At 40.0% G+C, this 24,186-nt stretch overlaps 1 protein-coding gene across 6 annotated transcripts in view; it reads right to left on the bottom strand.

Annotated features, from left to right (window-relative positions):
- Positions 1–24,186, bottom strand: part of ppp1r12a (protein phosphatase 1, regulatory subunit 12A) — a 44,933-nt gene that overhangs the window by 3,946 nt on the left and 16,801 nt on the right. For 3 of the 6 annotated variants that reach the window (XM_017302854.1, XM_008400438.2, XM_008400439.2), the window contains exons 2-25: positions 22,921–23,051; positions 18,022–18,140; positions 14,379–14,538; positions 13,166–13,310; positions 13,015–13,089; positions 12,834–12,925; positions 12,582–12,739; positions 12,367–12,494; positions 9,769–9,993; positions 9,294–9,385; positions 9,021–9,134; positions 8,278–8,430; positions 6,821–6,973; positions 6,571–6,738; positions 5,541–5,631; positions 5,125–5,307; positions 4,861–5,029; positions 3,989–4,110; positions 3,816–3,881; positions 3,141–3,157; positions 2,932–3,049; positions 2,143–2,247; positions 2,000–2,047; positions 1,102–1,152 (exon numbers count right to left, since the gene is read on the bottom strand). In XM_017302854.1, coding sequence (XP_017158343.1) covers positions 1,102–1,152; positions 2,000–2,047; positions 2,143–2,247; positions 2,932–3,049; positions 3,141–3,157; positions 3,816–3,881; positions 3,989–4,110; positions 4,861–5,029; positions 5,125–5,307; positions 5,541–5,631; positions 6,571–6,738; positions 6,821–6,973; positions 8,278–8,430; positions 9,021–9,134; positions 9,294–9,385; positions 9,769–9,993; positions 12,367–12,494; positions 12,582–12,739; positions 12,834–12,925; positions 13,015–13,089; positions 13,166–13,310; positions 14,379–14,538; positions 18,022–18,140; positions 22,921–23,051 — 2,883 coding nt within the window. Of the gene's footprint in view, positions 1–1,101; positions 1,153–1,286; positions 1,828–1,999; positions 2,048–2,142; positions 2,248–2,931; positions 3,050–3,140; positions 3,158–3,815; positions 3,882–3,988; positions 4,111–4,860; positions 5,030–5,124; positions 5,308–5,540; positions 5,632–6,570; positions 6,739–6,820; positions 6,974–8,277; positions 8,431–9,020; positions 9,135–9,293; positions 9,386–9,768; positions 9,994–12,366; positions 12,495–12,581; positions 12,740–12,833; positions 12,926–13,014; positions 13,090–13,165; positions 13,311–14,378; positions 14,539–18,021; positions 18,141–22,920; positions 23,052–24,186 lie in introns of those variants that run through there. The other 3 variants (XM_008400445.2, XM_008400446.2, XM_017302855.1) reach the window with 2 other exon arrangements.

Genomic DNA, 24,186 nt, shown 5'->3' with positions numbered 1-24,186 from the left:
GGAGGGTAAAGTGACACTGATAAGATCAACATCCTCTCCTCAAACTGACAGGACAACACACTTACCAGAACTAAGACATATTTTAATCCTCCCTCTTCCTTCAATTCATTTTCCCAAAAAAATAAAAAATGAACTCAACTTTTGCTTTTTGTTTTTAATTCTCCGTGGATATAGAACCATGGACAGTCAGCTTATTTAGCAACAGACCTTTGTGTCTTCCTAGCTTTATGAATTTTACAAGAGAGTATAGTGGAAGGAAAAAACAGGAACAATTTAGGATGTTAGCCAAAATTCAGCAAAAAAAAACAAAACAAAAAACAACAACTCCAAAAATCAAAAGTTTATTGGTTATGTTTTGCTTTTCTAACTAAAATATTAAGACAGGATTAAATACTTGAGATGAGTCGTTGTATGGAATTAATGTACATCAAGTTTCACTTTAATTGAATTACTTTAATTGAAATTTCTCAAAGACACAAACGTGTTTTGTTTCTAGTGAGGCACCAATCGGTCAGTGATCTGAGCTGAAGTCTACGGCTTTGACCAGCAGCTGGCAGGTCAAAAACTGAAAAATAAATTTAGTATGTGCATCAAGATTGACAACACCCACTTCAGTAAATGCATCAACAAACTGGCAATTTCAAAAACTGGACAAAAACCAGAACCATCGGGCAAGACCTGGGTTTTAATACAGCACAGTAAAACAAATTGATCGGTGATCGGAACCGGTCAATTTTAGGTCGACTGGGAAACTGAAAAAAATAAAAACGAGCCTTACCCAAGAAACTCTTTTGGTTACTGATAAAATAGCCAATTTTATGTTCCAAGTATTACTGTGGTGTTCAAAAATAAAGTCAAAAGAAGCACAGACATCTAGAAAACTATTTAAAAACTAAAGTTTGAACAGATACGTCAGCTGTTCACTCAGGCTGGAAGAGTTTCAGCAGGTAACAGGAAACACTGAACATGTATCATAGTAACGCTGTTCTGTATTATTTTGAAAGGCTAATTAGTGCATCTCTAATTACCAAATTCAAAACTTAGGAGGACAAACCCCTTCTGTAACAAATAACGTGAATTTATGCATGCAACTTTTGGTACCTTGAGTTCCTCCTCCATCTCAGAAATCTTCCTTTCTAGAGCTCTTCTTTCCTGTTGGGACATAAGAGGCGGGTTAACACTGAATTAGAAAAAATAAAATAAAAATGCAGACAGATTAAATGATGGTGGCAGATGGTGTTGGGTGATCACACACACACACACACACACACACTTCACTCGCATGTCCTGTGAGGGGTGTTCAAGCAACAGCCAGCTCACACCTAAACAGTAAGTGACTGAAACTGAAGTCAACTTTCTACAGGCAGACGGTCAGGCTGCCTCAACGACTGAAAGACTCGACTGTTTATTCGGATAATTAACTTCGGCTTCATTAAGTGGATTTAAAATGGAGGATTAAGAACACAGATTGGCTGGGTATGAACTAATCAAACTAACTGGTATTTAAAAGCATGAAAACACATGCACAGGGTCTGCTAATGTTTCTTTTTTTCCAGCATAAAATTGGATAAATCCACTTCCACATGTTAAAAACACTCAGAGATGGTGACCACACACTGCCACTAATGTTAAAATACAAGTGGAAAAAGGAGAGATAGTAAAAAAAAAAAAAAAAAGCAAAGTGTAGTGTTCTGGGTGGAGAGCCTGACTGATGCCAGCTACCACAGCACAAAGTGAGCCTACAGGCAGCAGCAGAGAGCAGGCCGTTATAAAAAGTCAGGGTAAGATCATACCACCACCCAGTTGGTAAGAGGGCCTGCTTGTTACCTTCAGACATAAACCCATTAGCAGTGTTACTGGGATGTTTCAAATATCGTTTTATTTCAACAATAACTTAGTCTTAAAACACACAGGAAACACAAAGGATCTGGTTTTAGTTGATGGTTATGTAACAGAGGAGTGAGATGGAGGTGGCTTGGTGGAGTCGTTCTGCCATTACCCTTTTCTCCATCTCAAGCTGGGATCGGTCAGCGTAGCGTTCCTGCCTCTGCGTTAAAAACACATCATCAAACTTTAGTTGCCTTTCCAAAACTGTGTTAAAAAAAAAAAAAAAAAAAAGATGAGCAGTGCAAGTGTGCATACCTGTGTAGCTTTCTCTAACTGTAACTTCAAGTCTGTCAGCTCCTGGTCAGTGTCGCGTAACTGGGCCTTCAGCTTCTCGTTCTCAGCTAAGATCTGTTCATAGAGCTGAGAAAAAAAACTAACGTCAAAACACGTTTAATGCCGAGCAAGTCTTCACCATTTATTTAGATTAATTCAATTCAACTTTTCATTTGATGCATTTAATGGACTGACATTTGGAGCCTATTATGGAAAATGATGGCACACCCTTGTTCACTGCCAGGATTATAAGGTAAAAATGATCTGGACACTACCTGGGGTGAAATTTAAATCAAAAACAGACGTCAATCCATGTTGACATTTATTTAAAAGAACAAGGTGAAGGCAAAAAGGAAAAGCTGCATGTGGAAAAACTGAGCACACAAAATAAAACAGCTTGTAAAAAAATATTTGAGAAGGAACTAGATGTAAATATTCTGTATGAGCTTGGCCTCCTTTTCTTAAACCATTTAAAGTGTTTCTTTCATTTTGTTCATATATTTGTACTCTGTATGTTTAAGTTAGATAAAAATAAAAAAATAGAAAAACCAGATCTGATAGGTACACATACAAAAGAAGTACCTTAAAGAAGGTTCATCTGATTTTTCCCCATGACTTAAATATTCACTAAAAGAATCTCAGACAGCAAGATGTAAAAAGTTCTGTGTCTTACATGGGAAGGAGACCAGAATAACATCCGCACTTTCAGTTTCTCATGCCGTTAATGTCTCGTTTTTCAGACACAAAAGAAAGCTGAAAGTGGATGCTTACCTTTTTGTAGTCGGTGGCGTCGTCTCTATCCAGTCGGCTGGAGTACGGCCTTCGACTCTCACCATAACTACGGCTAAAAAGAGCATCGTTGCCATCTAAATATGAACTGCTCTCATTTCTGCAAATAGATCAATAAAAACAGGTGACATTAGCAACTCAATATTGCAGTCGAGCAACAGCATTCAAAACATGGTGATGCTGCAACTTACCTGGACAATCTGTCACTCTGTGAGGAAACAAACAAAAGAAGTGTCAATATAAAAGAACTGAAAAGTAGATTTGTCTCACCTAATCAGCCTACGTACAGTTATTTAGGAGCAATAAATGAAATAATATTTGCTACTTTTCAGCTCTCTGTTAGTAGCTGGAGAAGCCGTGACCTAAAGGTCTTGCTGTATCCAGAGATAAACACTCATTTCCTCTGGTAGTTCTGCTGCAGCTCCACCCATCGTAAGTGACGGCTAGCAGCTGGAGTTCCTCCACTTCTCCCTGATGGCTGACTTCAAACAACAACTGTCCGTCTCTCTCTCTCTACCAAACAGGAAGCTCACCCAGAAACTAATGAGTTTGAAAAAGCTGCATTTTCAGCCTTATGTTGCATCATTAGTGAATCATAACTAATTTTTAAAAAAACAACTTAAAATTTTACTAAAGTTCAAAGTATTTTCATTCCAAACACACCTAAAACTGAAGCTACCACAGTGTGTTTGATTCCTAAGGTCAACTGAGTGACAAACGATTAACAAAATATTTAAAGGAAAAGACAAGAATAAAGAATAGAAGCCAAAGAGCAAAAATCAAAGGGAGAAAAAGCAGGACTACTTTGATCCGACTGACAGGATGAAGTTCTACTTTTGGCCCTTGGTGTGTGTGAGGTTAGTCACCTGTGGCTCTCCCCTGGTGCTGCCCTCCTCCGAGTCTGACTGCTGCTCAGGGTCATCAACTCCACCCTGGAATTTAAAAATCAGAGAAAGCGGTCGTCTTGGGTCTCACCATCAGAACATCAAGTGTCCTGGCCTGCAGAGTGTAAAAATAATAATAATAAAAAAAGTCTTACGTCTTGAAGCAAGTAGGAGACCCCAGTGGAACGTCTCTTCTCCCGGGGCCGCCTGCGATCCCGTATGGAGCGGGGCTGAGACTTGTCCTCCCCTTCCTTCTCCTCGTCCTTCTTGTCCAATTCTGTCACCGGAAAATAAATTTTACATTTCTTCACATCAAAAATAAACCTTTAAGATCTCAATATTTCACCTCTAAGTGTATGTATTAATCTGGCAATTTGTTGGAATTTTGACATTTTAGAATAATTTTCAATATGAAGTGTGTGTCGTCAACAAAGTTTATTGAACTATTCACTAAATTTATTGATACACCAAACATCTAGATTTCCTTAAAAAGTTCCTCTAAAGGCAGCTGAGGCATTCAGAGCGTCTGAAAATAAAACAGAAACACATCTGCATTTTAAAGCACAACATAAAAATATTTATCTGTATGGTTTCATTTTATAATTACTGTATGAAAATATATTGAATATTTAAATACAGATGCTAGAAAAGACTTGGGCTGCAACAAACTAAACCATAGACTGTGGATTCAGGTGAACTAAAAACTTATTTTTTTCTAAAAATCAAAAGAAATCAACTTACATTAGCTTTTTTTAAACAGTGACATTATGTACTTATTGTATATCAAATATCCTAGAAGACTCCAAGTATAATAGAATAGAAGACAATCATTGTTCTTCTGAAATATAGGAAATAAAACAAAGATGAATTCACAAAAATAGTGTTTACGTTGATTATGAGAAGCTATGGTTGTTTCAGAAATGATACCAAGTAGTATCTCACTTCTTCCCCACAGGTTTTCATCTACATATCTTTGCCTCAAACAGTGCAGCTCTTATTTAATTCAGTGACTTTGAAGAGGACCGACCTTTTTCTGTGTCTCGAGAGGACCTGCTGTAAGATGAGGTGATCCCCGTCAGACTGTTGGGCCGGTTGAGGGCGCTGGACCCAGAGGACAACGAAGAGCTGGAGTAGGGGGCAGTGGAGGCAGTGCTGACGGTGGAAATGGAAGAGGAGGAGGAGGAAGGCCGATAACGCTGCGGGAAAAACAAGGCGTGAAGAGAAGAAATTAAAAATGTGTTAATTACAGTCATCCATCTCAGGAGAGTGATGACCGAGGTGAAGCAGGTACCTCTTCAAAGCTCCGGTACTTCGATCGGTAATCATCCTCCTTGGTCTCCGTCTCCTTCTTCTCCTCCTGCTGCTTCTCCTTGTCTTGCTTCTCTTTCTCCTCCTTCTCCTCTTCGCGGGTCTTTTGGGGACGAGTCCTGCCAATTGTTTTTTCAGCCTCTTGTAGGTCAGTAAGAGTCACACCCTGGGAAAAACAAGGGACATTTTCTCTTTAGAAAAATGCCACTAAAAACTGTTTCAGTCCTGCAGCAGCAAAGAAAAGTCGCAACTTTAAACCCCGATGCAACACACAACGGCTTAGGTTCATTTTAATGATAAAAACTCTGCTCCCGATGAATTTTAACATTGAAAAAAAAAAGACACTTCCATCTGGTTAAGTAATAAGATGGAGTACATAAGCATTACTGACTGACTGACCTGTGTGGAGCGCCTCGACTGCCGGGCCTGTCTGGATCGAGCTTTCCTCTTAGACTCGGACTCCTCGTCTCGCACCGGTGTCAGGTACGACCTGATGCAGGAAAAAACACAAAACAAAAACATTTTAAACGTAACTCTTATGTGAGGCGACTCTCTGCAGAATGAAAGTAAAATGATTGTCCCTGTCATCTTGCTCGAAAGTATTATAGATGTATATTTTTTCCAGAATATTTTTTTTCCTGGCATTTAATCAGAAATGTGATCCAGCTTATTTTTCTTTGTACATTATGTCAAAATAAACCTAGAAATTGAACTTGAGAAAGCTACAGCTGATCTTTTGAGAGCAGAAATGCACCTGAACTGCTGCAGAAAAAAAAAAAAAAAATCAAACCAGGAAAATTTTTTAAGTAATGTACATATATTAATGTTGAATTCTTGTGTAATGTTGGCAGAAATCTCCAAGCTTTCTTAAAGCACCAGTATTATGTTTTTTTCCAGCCACATAGTGCCATTTTATAGCATAATCAAGTAACTATGTTACCTTCAGTTGTACGACTTAGTATTGAGATTAAATTCTAAGTCCATATCACCAACAATTAGACACATGACAAAAAATTCTGAATGGAGGGGGGGGGAAAAAACAAGCAAGTATTCCCAGTTTAAAACTCAAACTCATCTGCAAAAGAACAAACAGAAACAACAAAGCGTTGCGGTTGGCAGCGTGCTCCTGTTGGCCACACAGCGATACCAATGACCCTCGGCCTTCAGCCCAGTCCTTATATGGGGAAGCAGCTGGAGCGGTCCAGACTGTGGACCTGCTCCCACACAGACAGGTGGCTCGTTTCAGCGAGCCGCTCTGCTAAAGCAGACTCTCTCCCTCAGCGTGTGTGGAAAAGGAAACTACAGAGGAAGATTCTTAAACTGAAAGCGTCTAGTTTGCTGTGAAAACACTTCCTGGTGAAGCTATTTTAGACACATTTTTCAGAACAACAGAGCTGCAGACCAGGATTAAAAGGGAAGCGAGTTTTACCTGCGTCGTTCCGGGCCGGTGCCAATGCCAGTGAGGGCGGTAGTGGTGGATATGGCGGTAGTGGTAGACGTGGTGGTTGTGGTAGAGCCAGTGTTTATAGTGGGGATAACTGCAGCTGAGTCCTTTTCCTTCTCCTTTTCCCTCTCTGCACTCTCCTCTGACCAGTACCTGTTACCACAGCGAGCATTTTACCAAAACTGAATAGTTTGTCTCTGTAAGCTCCGACTGACCACAGGTGGAAGAAGTTTACCTGCTGGTGAGACTGGTGGAGCCGGTTCGGGTGGAAGAGGACCCCAGGCTGGAGAGGAGGCCGCGGTGGCCAGTGGGCGAGGTAACAGACGAGGTGGTGGTGGTGGGGGTTGTGGAGGAGCTCAGGTCCTCGTGTCTTCTGCCAAAAGAGCCACTGAAGGGACACAGATGTTACATAAGTGAACCGGTCTGCTTTTGTTAAGCCAGCTCTTTTATCCCCGTGTGTCATCTCTGTCCTGCTCCTTTGCTGAGGGTAGATTGAAGCCGATACGCCACATAAATCTGATGAGTTTAGGATGTTCACCGATTCCCCAGGAAACAGCTGAGAGTCAGTGAGACCTGCAAATAAAGTCAGAGCAGCTGATGCCTCTTAAGGGAAAAACCCAACATCGGCCGCATCTGCGTTACTTAGAGGTCCTTATTATAGGACTGCTGGTAAGATTTTATTGCTGTTTGTTCTTTAATGTTATGAGCAAGAGAACAGGTCAGATCAAGACTGAGGAGAGTTTGTGCTTGGAGGGCTGAGATGACTCAGATTAGCAAAGATCTCCACTGATTAGGGAGGAACATTGCAGATCAGTTATTTTCATTTCTTATTTTCAAAATGCATTTACAGTGCTTTGTAAAAATAAATATCCATACCCGGCTATTCCCCCCACATTGTCTTAAATTACAATAAGCGTCAAAAGTATTTTAGCAGGATTTTATGTGATAAACCAAATAGTTAATATTTGTAAAGTGGAAGGAAAAGATAAGTGGAGCTAAAAACCTCCTAGTTAATTTACAGCTGCAACTTACATGAGCTGATCAGCTTTGAACATCTACAGATGAAATTTTAGCTCATTTTTGTTTATAATGTAGTTCAGACTTGAAAACAATCATTTTCAAGTCTTATTATAGACTCTTCACAGTACACCAACATGCTGTAATTTTAAATCAAACTGTCACTTTAGCTGGAAGGTGAGATTCTGCAAATGGAATCAAAACTTTTCCAGCCTTCAGTAGTTTTTTCCCCCCCCAAAATTGTCTTAATTTAGTTCCATTAATATTTCTATCAACTCAGACCAGTCATTTAAAGTCCTATAAGTTTTCCTGTTAAAAAAAAAAAAAGCTGGAAATTTATTTTTTATTTTTTTAAGTATTGCTTTTATATTTAGGGGTATTATAATGAATGGTCATAAACACAATCTGGAATTTATTTCCAAAATTTTTGACAGCATGTATTGTAGTTTGAAGGCAAGATGTTGAGAAGTTCAGGGTTTTTGTTTTGTATTTCTCCTGCATTTAAAGTATTTAGACAAACAAAAATCCTTGTGCTTAAACTTCAGAGAGCTGAACAATATAATCTAAAAGTCAGAGTATGAGACGTTGCCGCATAAACCGAGGGAAGACAGAAAACATCCAGCGGAGCAGAGAGGCGGACAGAAAGGACAGCTGGGTGTGGAGGCAGCGGTGTACCTGCGGTAAATGCTGTAGGACGGGTAGTGGGAGGAGGGTGGCTGCCAGGGTTTAGTATTACAGGTGTTAGGATCCAAGCTGGAGGTTGACGAAGACTTGGCTGGCACGTCCCGCGTGCTGCCGCTCCGCCCCAGTGCTAGCGTATGGGATGTGCTAGTGTGTCGGCACGCAGGTGGCCAAGAGAGTTAGCAGTGGAGGTGCGCACACACACACAAACACGGACAAACATTTACATATAAAACACACAAAACATGTTTAAGTCTATGAAGCTTTGACACACTGCTGCTGCATTCATAGCAACACAAAACTTAATGACATCTGGGAATAAAATAACTTTACTTCCTGCTTTATTTTCTTATTATATTTTCGGTAGGGAGACAGAAAAAGTTTCCAGATTGAAGCTGTTTTTAATAGATGGCTTAAAGCCATAACTTGTCGGGATATGAATGCAGCTTTAGTCTATGCTCATGTGTCACAAACAGGAATATGATTTATCTGATGCAACAAACAGTAGCTGGGCTTGTTAAAATTTAAAAAAGTGGTGCATTTTAACTGTGGCTTGACAGAACAGGCACAGTCATGCAACACACTGTGGCCGGGGTAGAGAGGCTACAAATAAAAGCATGTACATACATATCGGCTGATCTCACTATGAAAAGCAACTAGTGGTGATTGCAGCAGGTCAGATCTAAAGGAAGAGAGCAGACGCTGAGGGGAGGGATGGAGGTTTAGCAGGAGCTAACCTGCGCTGGTAGCTGGAGGTCCGGTTGGTGGAGGAGCTTCCTTCGCTGTTCTTCAGGTCGTCGTCCCAGCGTCGCCGGGTGTAAGAGCCGCTACGTATCAGAGCTGTGGAGTCCCTGGGGAGCCACAAGCTCTTTTAGTACCCATCCATTTCTTTACCTCATCATTTGCTTCTACTAACTTCTATAATCAAAGCATTAGCACATTAAATTATGTGACTTTATTTTTATTTTATTTTTTTTGCACAGAGTCGCTACTCTGCTCCAGGACTTCACCTGTTTTCCTTCTCGTCGATGTCTGAAGTACTGGCAAGTCTCCTGGGGATGGTCGGGGCCACGTACGCAAGCCGGGTTCCTTTGTCTTTCTCCTGTAACAAGCAAGAATTCCGTTAGCAATGTAAAACAAGAATTTATTGTTTTAAACATGAGACAAAATTAAGTAAAAGTATCTTTTTAAAAAAAAAAAAAAAACATTAATAGAAAAGGCAGTACCCTGTGATACGACCAGGCTAATTAACACTTGTTTGGAGACAATTTTCACAAAATTTGGTCTATTTATGGGATAAAATTAAAAGAAAAGCCATTCCAGAACGTTAGTGTGTACCGATAATTTTGCAAGGAATGATAAAGGCTGAATTACACATCTACAAAATTATGTGTCTGACAAAATAAGTATGAAAGTATTTTCTGCTCGCAGTAGAAACAGAACGCTGGACTGAAAAAACAAATCGTCTAACTTGTCGCTGCTGACCTTTTCTTTTTCTTTGTTGTCCAGGGATGAGGTGAGGCGAGGGCTGGAGGCTGAACGCATCACGCCTGTAGTGTCCTTTTCCCTCTGAGCTTCCTTTGTGGCTGTGATCTCAGAGAGAGCGCCGTAGCTGCCCGTCTTCCTCAAACCCAGACGCCACGAAGCCGGAGATTCGTCCTTCCTGTCCTCCTCCACTTTGGCTGAGACCTTTGCGGCAGGCTGAACGACCTGGAGAACGAAAGGGTGATGCAGCAGCTTAGATAACACTGAAATACACATTTATGCTCATGACTACAGCTACATTCTTAGTAATTTTAGTAAGCAACAAAGCGGGATCACGTCAAACGCTTGCTGATTAATTTATAAGTATATTTATCTCCTTGCACCTCTTCCCATTTTGTCAGGTTACATACAAACATTATGTATTTTATTGTGTCAGACCAATACAAATCTGACTGCACAGAGAGCAACCTAAGACTTAAGACAGCTCTTTACTTTGACTGGGCCATTTTAACATGGAAATACTTTCATCCAAGTCATTAGGTTAGAAAGGGAACCTCTACCCAAGGATGGCTTTGAATTACCATCAGCTCCAGTCAGTTTCCCTAGCCATGCTAACTCATGTAGCATGATGCTGCCATCACCAAGCAAATGCACAATTTGACTAATTGAACCTTTTTCAATAATTGATCTTTCTTGCCACTCTTCCATGGAGACATGATTTGTGGAGAGATAAAACCACAGTCAGCTTACCACTATTTAGGATACTGATTACACTGAATTTTCTCCACACTTTTCAGTGTAAATCAGCTGAATACACACTTTATTTTTGGGGTAATTAAAAAAAAAAAAACATCTTGAATCATCATGCTTCTTTTTTCACTTTAATATGCAATTTTCTCGGTCATAACATATAAAAGTGTAAGAAAATGCATTTTAGTTTGTCATAGTAATGTGACAAAATGTGAAAAGCTGAAGAGGAACAATTACTTACGCAAAACACTTTATACTTTATGTTATTAAGGATAAAACCCCAAGAAGAAAAGAGATCTTCCCATCATCTTTACGATTTGGCTTCGATCTAAGGTTTTAGCAAACAAAACTGATTCCATACTATTTTAACCTCCGTCAGAGGATGAAAGCAGTTGAAAACACAGGAAACACACAAACACAACTTAAAAAAAAATATTAGCAGTGCATTTGTTGATTACAAGTGGAAAAAAAGCACCATGTAATGTTGATGAGTGAAAGGGAAGTTCAATCACTTGTTGGATTTTTCCACTAGGGTAGAAGCCATGGTTAAATATAAGTCAAAAGAATTCTGTTTTTACACAGTTGTACAAATATTTACATCATTTGTAAGTGAAAACATAATGGAAAGCTGGAAGTGATTGACAATGTGGCATCTGCAGGTCAAAAGCTGCTGTCCCCTGAAGACATCACAATTTACTGCTGCGCAAAATTCTTTAACAGGCCAACCCCAGAAAGTGGAAAAATCCTACATCACCTGGAACAGGTGGGGAGTTAGGGGAGACTTTAGTGCTTCGTGAGAGTGCACAAGTGCATGTAGGATGAGACAACAACTCTGGTGCACACCAATGCCTCACCATGGGTTTTTTGGGCACAAGAGAAATGCCAGTTTTGCGCAAACCTTGACGCCACAATGCAGGACAGCCTGGCTCCGCCAAAGGCATGAGAGGTGTAATGTAATCAAACTAAAAGACGACCGCGGCAAGAGCCGAGGATGATAAAACGGGACGGACAGGGAGGAAGACAGAAAGGTTGAAAAAGAAAATAAGACAGAAGCAGAAGCAAAAGAGACACACTTTGTGCGTGAGGACTTCAAAGCCGAGTCGCACCGCCTGGTGCCGAACTACTGGTGCCGATCAGGTGAAATAATTGCAGTGGATCGGTATGAAAAATGCTCAATTGTCAATCAGGTGTGGTGTGTAAGAACCAGGCTTTAAATAAGGTCTGGAAGTTTAAGAAAGCAGAACTACTAAAGCAGACAGGATGAGTTCAACTCAGTGACCGAGTTCAACACTTCCTGTGTCGATTTAAACTTTTCCACACAGCTTTTGATTCAGTCAGCAGCATCTGGCCATCCAAAGACAGTTCAGTTGCTTTCCCCTAGTCACACAAGCAGCCACAGCAGATTACATTTTGCCATGCTCAAGTAATGCTAGAAGAGGAGTTGAGTCTTTTTGCCAGCAGAGGGCAGCAGATCCAAAAGTGGCCACAACACAATTGATCAAGGAAAATAAAATCTACAGCTAAAATCTGGAGCTTTTATAGATCCAAATTTTCCAACAAGTCATTTCGAATGGGAATTCCTTTTTGTTTAAGAGCCAAAGAAAGAAAAAAAAACTACAACTTATTTAACTGATTTCAGTTAAAGAGTGAATTAATATCAGCACTGTGTTCAATTCTGACCACCTGCATTCACACACAGTGCCTTGAATAAGAAATCACCCCCTTAAACCAGCAGGATGACCGTTGGATCATGCCTGAGCTGCAACTCTGGGCTTCCTTAAAGGGTTTATTTAACGAAATCTCAAAGACTAAACTGTTTTAATAAGAAATTCATCCGAGAGGTTTTACCTTCTTAACTGGTGAAGTGGGCGTCGTCACCTGATTTGTTGGACTCGTCGGAGACGACGTGCTGACGGCGGCCGGGGTCGTTGTCGTCGTCGTGCTGCTGGTCACCGCTGCTGGAGGCTTGCTCTTGTCTTTGGAGTAGTAAAGAATATTTTCAGCCACGTCATAATGACAAGTATTCAGCAAAATCTCTTAATTCACGTTTTTGTGAAAATCACCTGCTTCAGTTTCAGACTCTGAATCTTCCTCCTCCTCCTCCTCACTCGAGCAGCTCGATTCGTCCTTCTTCCCCTCCTCTTCTTCGTCCACCTTCTCCGGTTCTAAGGTCTCGATGCGCGGCGCGGTCTTTTCCGGCTCCAGAAGCAGCGTTTCTTTGCTGAAGCAGAGATTAGAGCAGAAATGTGATCCTTTCATGTAAATATTTGCACAGATTTATTCCCCCCCCCTCAGGTTAAATCCCCCCCATCTACCTTTTGAGTGGTTTCAGTGATTGGTTGTTGTCCCCTGTGGTTGTCACCTCAATCAAAGGAGACTTCTTAGAATCCTTCTTCTCCCTCATCAGCTGGAATAAAGACAAGAAGCATGACAATCGGTCTCAGAAGCTCGTCCAAACTCATTAAGCTTGAACGAATTATCCAGTCAGTGACTCACCAGGTTTTGTTTCTTTTGTAGCTCTTCTAAATATCCCAGAACATCTTCATCAGCTACATCAAAAGCAGTCTGGCCCTAAAGGGAAAGAGGTAAAAATAAGTCAAGCACTGCAGAAACACTGCGTGAGTAACAACAAGCTTCCAATACCCACCATTTTATTAACAAGCTCCATGTTGCACAGATTCTCCACGAGTATTCGACACGCCTCTTCTTTTCCCCAGTGCGCCGCTGCGTGGAGAGGCGTCCAGCCATCATAGTCCTTAATATTTACGTCATAACCTGCTTGGATTAAAAGCCTGGGAGACAGAAAGAGTGTGTGTGAATTAGTGAATGTTGATAACCGATCCTTTATGCAGCTGCCAAGAACGACACAACGTCGAGTCAGATTAACAAAAATCTCTGCCCTGCAAAAGTAGTTAATGATCACAAGCAGCAAAATATTTAAGTGGAATCGTTTGTGACGCAAAACTGCACTGTAATTGATCTTCACTGTAAAAATATTAAGCAACTTTTATGCAAGATACAAGTCAATAATTACTTGGTATTAATAAAAATGAACTAGTTTCACTGGTAGATGATTCTCCTTATAATTTTGGGAAAACATCTTACAAGTAAGAAAATCTGCCAGCAGAATACAAGTTTCTATAGATTAGTCAAGTTATTTTTAAGTTGTTAATTTTGTCTTATTTCAAAAGCTCTGAGATATTTGCACATGAAACTAGACCAAAAAATACTTGGTAAAATTTTGAGTTTTTGCAGTGTTGAATGCGTTTTTATCCTGATTTAAGTTTCTCCACAATTTGATCCCCGACCTCTCTGGCATATCCAGATCTTTATTTGGAGTAAAAAGGGGTTAAATACAAATACAAGAAACAAATTTAGGTCCACTGTGGGTTTGTCTATCACATAAAATACCCTAAAACATTGACATTTGTGGTTGTTGTAAGAACACATGTGACGAAGTTTAAGGGATACAACTGTTTTGCGAGGAACTCTGTGAAAACTTCCTTTTTAAACTTTGCAAATTGTGTGTTTTATTTCAATTGTACTGCTAAAGCTGGATGAAGCGCAAACCGACAGCTCGGTGTCACACAGGACCTCGAAGAACCACAGGCAGCGGCGTTCTGGCTGCCATCCCGGAGCCGAGGAACGAGTTGCTGCCGCTCCGATGCTCACGCGGCGCAAAGTGTATTAACAACCCACAGAAACCATGTCAAAACAAAGCGAAATGATAAGACGCAACTACTCTGGGAAATCTTGTGTTACGACCGCTGTCATAACCCAACTCCGTCCCCTAGTGCTCCTCTGGATGCACCCGATGAACCAGCGTCGTGCTGCAGGTTGCTACATGCAGCGATGCTTACTTTAAAACCTCCACGTATCCTTTGGCGGCGGCTACATGGAGCGCCGTTCCTCCCGACTTGGCGTGCCGGGTGTCTTGAATCTGACCGCTGTTCAGCCATTGCCGAGCATCTCTCAGCATGATGCGCTCCTCCTCTTTTCGGGCTGCCTCTATGTCCAACCCTGGAAGAAGAAAGACAAATGAAACTGTAAAGACTACCTACATCTGAGGAGAAAGCTGCTGCCTCGCCAGATATATTCCCAAAGTGGAAATAGTAGAATAACTCTTGGCACTTTTATCAACGTTTCCACACATTTGATTGCATCTGGCTGATTGGCGTGCATACCAGAAAGATGTCTCACCTTGCTTCATTTACAGTTTGTCAGGTGATGTCAGTCGAACTTCTACAAACGCACGCACGCACACGCGCGCGCACATACACACACCACATAATCAGCCACAAAACAAGCCACAGTTTCCACCGTAGGCATCACTGTAATTAACTTTAGCCAAGTCTTTGTGTTATATGCTGTATTTCAGGCTCTGGAAGAGGAAAACCAGACCGTAGATAATTATAGCGCCACCTCCGAATACAAGGGTTTTGTTGAGTACTTTGCTATCCTTTGGGGAACAGTTTGTGCCAATATCCAGTAAATTAAACAACACAATAGTTGCAAACACAGACGCTGCTTAGCTGGTTAAGTGGGTCAGTATGTCAGTGTTATACAATCCATACAAGGAAGCGGTGAAAACAGCCCCGACTTAATGTGACACCTGGCTGAAACATGGCCTGAAAACTCACTGCTGCGTGCTGCGCTGATTTTCCAGCGGAGCCTCAACTGTATTGCATAAACAAAGACCCAAGAAGTGTTCTGGGGTCGGAGCCAAGCTTAAGCTCATCATAAAGCTTTTTTGCTCCATTCTGATCAAAAGCTAAAAAAGGAAAGTCTGCGACTGCACGCTCGGATTGGCAAATGCTCGGTTGAGGAAAAGCCGACATTTTAAGGAAAGTAGAAAGAGGAAAGTTAGAGTCGTGCCATCTTATTTTACTTCGCACTGGTTCGGAGTTTGACTGCATTCATATTTTCTCAACTTTACAAAATATTAATGTTTATTGATTCAACAAAAACAATCAGTGAAATAAATGGTCTCGTCTGAGATTGAGCTATTCTGCAACCTGAAGCTCAAGAGCCACATGTTGCATTTAAGACTCTACTGTTGGTCTCAATAACTGTGGCTACAAATGCTAATGCATTAGGCAACGTTTTATTTATTTATTTTTAAATCCGCTTTGGCAACTTTTCATAGGTGTTTTAAAGTAACATATGCAAAACATTTCTGTATAAAATTACAATAGCAGTACAATAATAATAATAATTACTAAGCAATTTTTTGTTTTGGTTGCAAATTATGTATTTTGATTTAAAGTAGTTACTCTTTAATTTAATAGAAACAAATTATATAGTAGGTTCTGTTGAGGTAATTTGTTTCTCTAAACAGATTTTCTTTAGCTTAACCAAAGGTCACTGACCTCTGCTCTAGGTGCAACCACATGGTAGAGACCCATTTAAAATGAGTTGCTGTACAAAGCATCACCATGGAGACAGAAAACAGACGGCAATCCCGGAAAAAAAAAAAAAAAGAAATGATCAAACCAGGCATCATTTTTCTGAATGTTTATGACAAACTCTTACTAAAACCATTAGAGTTTACCCCAAGGTGATAACATGGAAAAGTTTAAAAAGTTTGAATGTCTATGCAAGGCACTGCATTCAATGCAATTCACCAGAGCATGACAGCAAACTGATGCACATCATTTTACCTAATGTAGAGAACCAGGGCTGACCGGGTCAGCCAGCGTCCTTTGATCTCTACTGAAGCAGACAACACAGTCTATAAAAAGCATGGAGCCTAATGGCCTCTAAGCAGCAACACAGAGCAAGAGCTAAGTGGAAAACTTGGCACTCCAAAGCTTATTTTCCTTAAGTGAGAGAAACGAGTCTACCTGACGTGAGATGACACAGATCGCAGTGAAATATTGAAATATTTGATGATGACTTGAAAGCGATGCCACTGCAGCATTAATATCCAGATTTCAGCCAGTACAATATGAAGATGGAGCTTTGGGAGTTCCCTCTACAGAATCGAGGACAAGTTTTCTAAGCTGAGCGATTCTGTTGGCCCCTTGCTAACAAGTTTAACTCTGTGGTGTCCATCTGAAAACAGAAAAATCAAGCCACAAACGCAGGGAAGTGTTACACAACAGCTGGTTGCATAATGCTGCCTACTACCTCTAGCATAAAAAAAAAAGAAAAGAAGAGAAAAGAGCAACTTCCCTCAGGACAGGATCACTGCAAATTCACTCTCCAGTGGAGCTTTGTCATGAAAGCAGTTTCTGCAATCCTGCTTTTGTTTTAAGAAACAAAACACTGAGATGCTCGCTGAGATCTGGACACTGCAAACAATTTAGCATTATGCAATAATAGAGGGTTTGGCTGAAGGTGATCAGAATAAGACAGGAAACACTTCCTGTCTTATTCTTAAGTACTTATGCCTGAAGTATGCTATACTTAAGGCAAATAAAGATGCTTTAAGTACAGTGGCGCAACTACACATTATTCAGGTGGATGCGAAAACATAAATCGGCGCCCCCCCCCCAGGGAAGGAACGTCGGGGTGAAGGAGCGACGCGTAAGGCGCGCTGGAGTGTATGGGAAAACATCATCGGCGCGCCGCCCCCTCCAGACGGGGTTTTGGCGCCCCCTCTGGTGCTGCGCCCCTATGCGTTGCATACCCTGCATACCCACTTTTTGCGCCACTGGGTGCGCCACCCCCTCCAGACGGGGTTTTGGCGCCCCCTCTGGTGCTGCGCCCCTATGCGTTGCATACCCTGCATACCCACTTTTTGCGCCACTGTTTAAGTATCACATATAGATCTGTTGAGGTGGAAATGTATGTACACGCATTGCAACTTGTTGTAAATGAACAAATTGATTTATCCAACACGTTAATGCCACAGACAATGAACCACAAACTGATGAGCGCCCCCTGTGGACAGGAGCCGGGTGACACGTTGGTGGACAGCTGCCCTCCATGAAGGAGTGTCCCAAACAGAAATAGTAAAAACTCAACTTTTTACTTTTGAATCATCACACGACAGTGAATGATACAGATGGATGACTTTTCTATAACGAGTTAGTTATATTAGGGAGCCAGGAAAGCAGCAGGTGGCTGACGCACCGACTCTTTAGATCATATTTCAAAACACAGACTTGCATGCATGAAATACCAAGAGGCTCCTTCAGGATGCCATTCTAATTTAAGTGCATCGTTTGATTCTAGACATTATGTAATGAAGTTGGTTCCAAATATTTATACGTTCATATTTTCTTAGATTCAGTTCTGTGTTTCAAAATGGCGCCATTAACAAAGAATGTCATGAAGGCATTTATTAACTTCAATTCAAATTGTTCCGATGCAATCCAATCATACAGTAAGATTCAGATCCATTCACACACAGTCCAATAACTACAATACAGTCAAATGTATTTAGTCATACTTTACCAGATGATAAAGATATTTGCCAACAGCACATTTTTATAAACTGAGTAATGAGACGTTTTGGCTCATCCCACAGGGAGTTGGGGGATGGACGACATACTGTACCTTGTCGGTTAATCTCGTTTTGTAGAAGTTCCTCCATTGGCTCCTCCTCAGCGATGTCCAGAGGCGTCTCCCCCTCACTGTTCACAACTCCAACATTAGCGCCTTGGCTGATCAGATACCTGCAGGGGAGAATTTCAGCAATTTCATTCCTCAAAGCAATGTGAAGGAAAACGTTAGGTCCTGAAACCTCTGAGGAAACTGTGCGATAGGAAGGAAGTTGATGATTTTTGCTTTTAGTTCCAATGCCAGCGGTGCGCATTGTTTTACAGGTCAGGTAGATTTAACACTTATAGAATACATTGTAATCAATCAATGGCAGTTAAATAATCATAACTGTACAAAAGGAGTATTCATATAAGTACACAGGAGTAATGCATTACATTTTATTCTGCAACAGGGTTACATAGTGAGCCATTAAGATGACAACATTAGATTATGAATGTTTAGAAATCTATCTGCCAAAGAAAGAAAACAAGACATGCAAGTTTGGTACCAAGCTTGAACCACAATCGATGGAAACTATATAAACATTTAAACATTGCATGCATTTCCATAATTGCAAAGAATAATAAAGTGACAAAATGGTTCAAGAAAGGTACGAAAGGATTCACTCGCAGCTAAAAAATGGGAGAAGAAAGTAACAAAATGGAAACATTTCAATCATGTTATTATCTTCACCACTGAACTGTAGGATTCAGATCTTAACAGGTGTGGGCATCAAATATGGTGGCGATCCAAAACACCCAATTATAAATTTGGCATAGTTACTGCAGTAACTTGCCGTCTCCGTTTTGTACATTGGGATGACTAGTCCAGTCCAATACATTGTGCGGCTCTAATATTCATTAGCCAAGATCTTAATTTAATTGCATTTGTTTCTCCGGGTCTCCTAAGGCTATGAAGAAAGCGCAACGGTTTTAAAAAATAAAGCATAAAAATATGAAGTCAGATGAAGCAAATGTCATTTTAATTTCAAGGCCTTCTTTCCTGCAGCAACTGAAGACATTTAAACCATTAAGCCTCTCTAGTTCAGCTGCCTCCAATTAAAGCGGTGGTCACACTCAGGCCTTTCTCATTAGACCAACAACCCACTTCAAACACTCTTGAATTTCACACAAATAGAAACTGACCAAGAACAATTACGCCAAATTTTCAACCTTTTTGATTGGACGTTCTGTTCCTTTTTTTACCCCCAAGGTTGGCTCAATAGGTTCTGTGGTTCTGTGGTCTGCAGACTCACTGAATTCCTTACCCAAAGCCTGCATTAGGTTGACCTTGGTGAGAACGGAGCCAAACAGATCTGGCTCTGTTCATTGACTACAACGATTGTAAAAGAGGATTGGTGGGATTTAAATGGACCTACTGAGACCTTCTAGCCTACGTCAGGTTGTAGAGTTTCTCCCTCTGTGACATGATGTCTCCATTAGTCACCCATATCGGCACAACCACTTGACATTTTCCTCAAAAATGTTAAACAAATGACTTCTTGTTTTCTGTTACGCTGCCTCTTGCTGGTGTGTTCCTGAGGATCCACTCAGAGCTGACCATTTTTAAACCAAAACGAAGCATAATTTTTCAATATGTTATTCAATACGGTATGTTTGCTTCTCCCCTGCCAGCTGCAGTTTTTGGAAAAAACATATCAGCCCAGAGCTAGACTTCTGAAATGTAACTCTAGTAAAGCAGGTCAAAGAACACTCCCACTATGCTGAACAATGAGTACTACTGAGCTCCTTTAGCCCCTTCAGCCCGTTTAAAAATCTCCTGATAACATCTATGTGTTGGTTTATGCCAACATGAGCCATCTTCTTACCTGACAAATACAAAAAGGGCAAGAAATACTAGAGTGCAGCTCTAGGTGTAGAGAGCAACCCTAATCTCTTAGAATTCAACAACAACAACACCAAAAAAGAAACAAACAAGGATTTTATGTCAAGAAGACACCAGAACTGGTAAATTTTGAATATTGAAGTTTAACAAATAGCTATAAGGAGGTTACTGGAAGCGAGAATGCAGAGGTTTTAAAACAACCCGTTGACGTTCACTGCTGGCTGACAGAAGTTCTCCGTTCCCCGTCTCATAAGATAAATTCTGCGTTAAAAAGTGGGATTAGCAATTTGTTCTGTTGCCAACAACTGTTTGAAAAACTCAACGTTGATCATACGCTTCCATTTTATCTGTTGATTCAAAGAAGTATTCTACAGTCAGAACTGTAAATAGTTTATATTTGCAACTTGCACTGCATTCTTTATGACTGGCAGCAATGTTGGATATTTTCTATGGGGTTGTTGGACGAGATTAGACATTTTCCAAAGTAAATTCTTGTGTTTTAATCCTAAAACCCAGAAAATTTGAGTTTGTAGTACTAAAAAAAAAAACTATTAACCACAGGGAGTATTTCTGGATCAAGTAAAACAGGCACCGCTTTGAAACTGAAGGAGCACCAACCACAACTCTGGATTAGGTAATGCTTTTTTTTTTTTTTTTACTAGAGTTGACTGATTTAAAGCATCGTCTTTGCAGAAGTGATGGTGGTGCTGCTTTTGTTTCCATAACCCGAGTGTTCTCGATTTTGTGGCCTGAAATATTTTCAAATTAATACAAAATTAGCATGTGACTGAAAATACTCTACAATGCTAAAACGCATCTGAACCGCAAAGCCCAGCTAAAAAAGGAGCCACCCCCTAAATTTAACTTAGTAAAGATGAAAGAAACTCTTGTTGGAAAATTACTGAGTTATTTTGTTTCAGCTGGCAACAAATCATTCTTTGAACAGCAATCTTACATGGTGTGAGAATGTCAGGATTCAAACTTCAATCATGAGTAAGAACTTCAAGGTCAAAAAGCACACGAGTTTCACAGTTTGGGCCTAGAAGTGATAGTTTAGAAATTTTAAATGTTTTCTTGAAAAGGTTATAAGATGTTATTTTAATCACAACAAATAACTGTTGGAGTCTAGATTTAAAAGTGAATTGTTGGACCTAGAGGCTAAAGCTAACAGCTAGCCAAAGAGGCGACCAAAGCAGACTTCTACACCCTTCAAACAACTCCAGTTTAAAGTTATAGTCAAAGTATTTGATGAATCTTTAAAGAGACCCGTTTGCATTATTCAGTAATTTACACATAAGACAAATATTTACACCAAAAAGAGATAGGAAACAATGTGAAAAGCACAAATATTCTAACACAAAGTGAAGAAATGAGTTTAACACCACCTCACTTCTATATGAGGGTCTAGCTTGAAATGCTTCACATGTTCTATTCTTGGACTGTTTGACACAATCAATGGTTTCACACCATTTACCTCCATTTCTTGTCCAAATAACTGCACAATGGCATTCTGGAGCAAATGGCAGAAGTTAGCTTTCGTATTGGTTAGCCGTTAGTTTCAGCTTTAAGAACCTCAATTAAAAAGCCCTGAACTCTGACAACCCAACACACACACACACACACACACACGCACGCACACACACTCTATGGAAATTCTAAGCAACTCTGGATGAAAACAGTTTTTTAAGCCTGTTGTATTGGAAATCAGTCTGAGGAGGCCCATTAATGCCGAGTAGCATAATATCTATTAAGTGTTAGATGTGTTTCAATCAATAATATCACAGTAGGAACTTTATTAAATATTACAAATCACTATCCTTTCTAAATTCCTGAGAATGTGAAGGAATTGTGTCACAATAAATGATTTATTATCTAAACGAATGCCTTTGTTATAAGTGAATAAATAAATTGCCGCTGCTTTTAAAGGATCTCTGGGGAAAACAAAAGCTTTGTTTGCAGCTGGAAGGAGTTTGTATGCACTATTAAATGCATTAGTTATTTTTTCCATGGGCTGTGTCTTATGGCTTCAATCAAGCACTGTTATTAATTAAGAAAGTAACTCATAGGAAGAAAAAAAAACCACAAAAAAAGAAAAATTGCTTTTAAAGTACGACCAGGTGACGGTCGATAAATTTGTCCTACTTCCAACCCTAATCTCCATCTAACACCATACCAACATCTTCCTCTTTGTCTGAAAATATTTTAACATTCTCATCTGAAAATGCAACCAGAAATGAGTCAATAGAAAAAATATTGTTGTGCTGTTCCAAATGCATCTGAAACATGAAGACCAAACTGCATCAACTACGTTACAGTCATTCAAATGCAAGATGCGTTAATGTTCAAGTTGTTTTCACAGGCATGAACCGAAAATGCATATTTGACCTTGCTTTCACCTTTTCTCTCCCTCTACTGTGGACCGTCTCTAGTTTTTCTTCACTTCTGAGAGCAGCACAGCACACAGTAGCCAGCTTTGCAGCTAGAAGCTACCAGTGGCGGCAGATCCATATAAATATATAAACTTCAGCCTTTTATTTTACCGTTATGTCATTTTGATCAGAAAATCGGACAGTAGGGAAACAGAATAAAAGAAAGCCAAAGATACTGACAGCTTAATAGTATGTGAAGATGGTCAGAAGAGATCAGCTGCTTGCCTATTCTTGTCCGCAGCTCTATTGTTAACAAAAAATACATGTTCTATTTCTAATAGTCGAGAAGTGTAATACAAAGAATTTGCCAATAAAAGATAGTTGTAAGCTCTGTTTTGTTAGATTTTGCTAGCATCAGCACTGATGTGGTAGAATAGCGTTGAAAAATATCTTAGCTGTTTTGTTCTGTGTGTTTTCGTAGTGTTAAGGAAGTTTCATAAAACTCGGACAACACGGCAAAGAAAATGGTAAAATAGTCAGGCTCAAATCAGTCATCCATTTCTGTTTGATCTTTAGATTAAAGAGTGCAGCATTCAGTGTAAAAATAAGACCGGATGTAAAGGATGAGTAAGCAGAACTCAAATTCTGATGAAGCTGATAATGTTTCCAAGAAAGAAAGAAAGAAAAAGAAGACACTTACTCTGCTATGTCGAGGTATCCACAAGAAGCTGCAGCATGGAGGGGGATCCAGCCCTCGTTGTCAGGCTGGTTGACGCTGGCTCCGTGTTCCACCAGGAATGTCACCATGTCAATGTTGTCATCTATGCAAGCCTAAAAGAAAAGGGGAGCAGAATGAGACCACAAACTTCTCCACACACACTTCAACGCGAGTTTATGTCAGTGGGAAAGAGCATTTGAGTCCTGCTGATGGATTGCTGTGTGTGTCCAGAACTGTTGAGGAATTTAGGCAGCTGGAGCTTAACCAAAATGCCTGCACATAGCAGGGGTGCTTGAAATACCGCAGAGTGTAACGCTACGCTGGTTGATACAGCCGTTGACGTGTTGTGTTTATATACTGATAATTTATGAAGAGAAGGGGAAAAGTGGAATAGGTCAGCTATAAATGACAGATAAATGTTTTGTCCCAGAAATTCAGATGGTTTCACCCAGATCAGTTCTAAAAATTAAGTTTTATAATTATCAATTCAAATATAATTATTACCAACTCATTCATTTACTGAATTCTTGCACTTTTCATTAAGGTATTGGCTTCAACAAATTTTAATTAGTATAATATATTTTGAATATTTGCCTGATTATTTATTGGATCTTATGGACATGATAACATACATCGCCCAGCAGATGTTTTCATGTGGAGAAACTGAATGTTTAAGTAACCTGGAAAAAGAAAAAAAAGAAAAAGTAACTAAAATCTCTGCCAAAACAGCTTCATTCATTCAATTAAAAGCTACACATAAACCGCTTTGTCACCCCGGAAGCAAAACGCGCAAATGTCTCCTTTGAATGAAAATGAAATCTATGAAAACCATCTCAAATTAGACAGCAGTGCCGTTTGAACCGTGTCCTAACTAACACCACCCACAAACCAAGCTGCCGCACAAACCAAGCTGACAGTGACAACACAAGTGACGCCTACGAGAACTAAAAAAGATGGCAAGTGTGGGAGTTCTAATTTAAGACCGATTTAAATCATGATGGAGGCGTTTCGAGACCATCTATATGATGACTAAGAATTTGCACAAAGAGTGAGCAGGCCTGAGATTCTGACGTACTTTTCATTAACTGGTAAGGGTTATGAAATGCTGAATGGAAAAAGTATGGTGATTTTATACTGGCTTTAAAAAAAAAAATAAAAATACAAATGGTATGTTTTGCACAATTTAGTTTAAAAAAAAAACATTTATATTTTGTATAAAGAAATCCCTTCCAATTAAAATACCTTAAT

This window comes from Poecilia reticulata, linkage group LG23 (assembly GCF_000633615.1).
Source record: "Poecilia reticulata strain Guanapo linkage group LG23, Guppy_female_1.0+MT, whole genome shotgun sequence".
NCBI classification, from domain to species: Eukaryota; Metazoa; Chordata; class Actinopteri; order Cyprinodontiformes; family Poeciliidae; genus Poecilia; species Poecilia reticulata.
The sequence above is the reverse complement of the archived record's forward strand: the minus strand, read 5'-3'. Positions and strand labels throughout refer to the sequence as shown.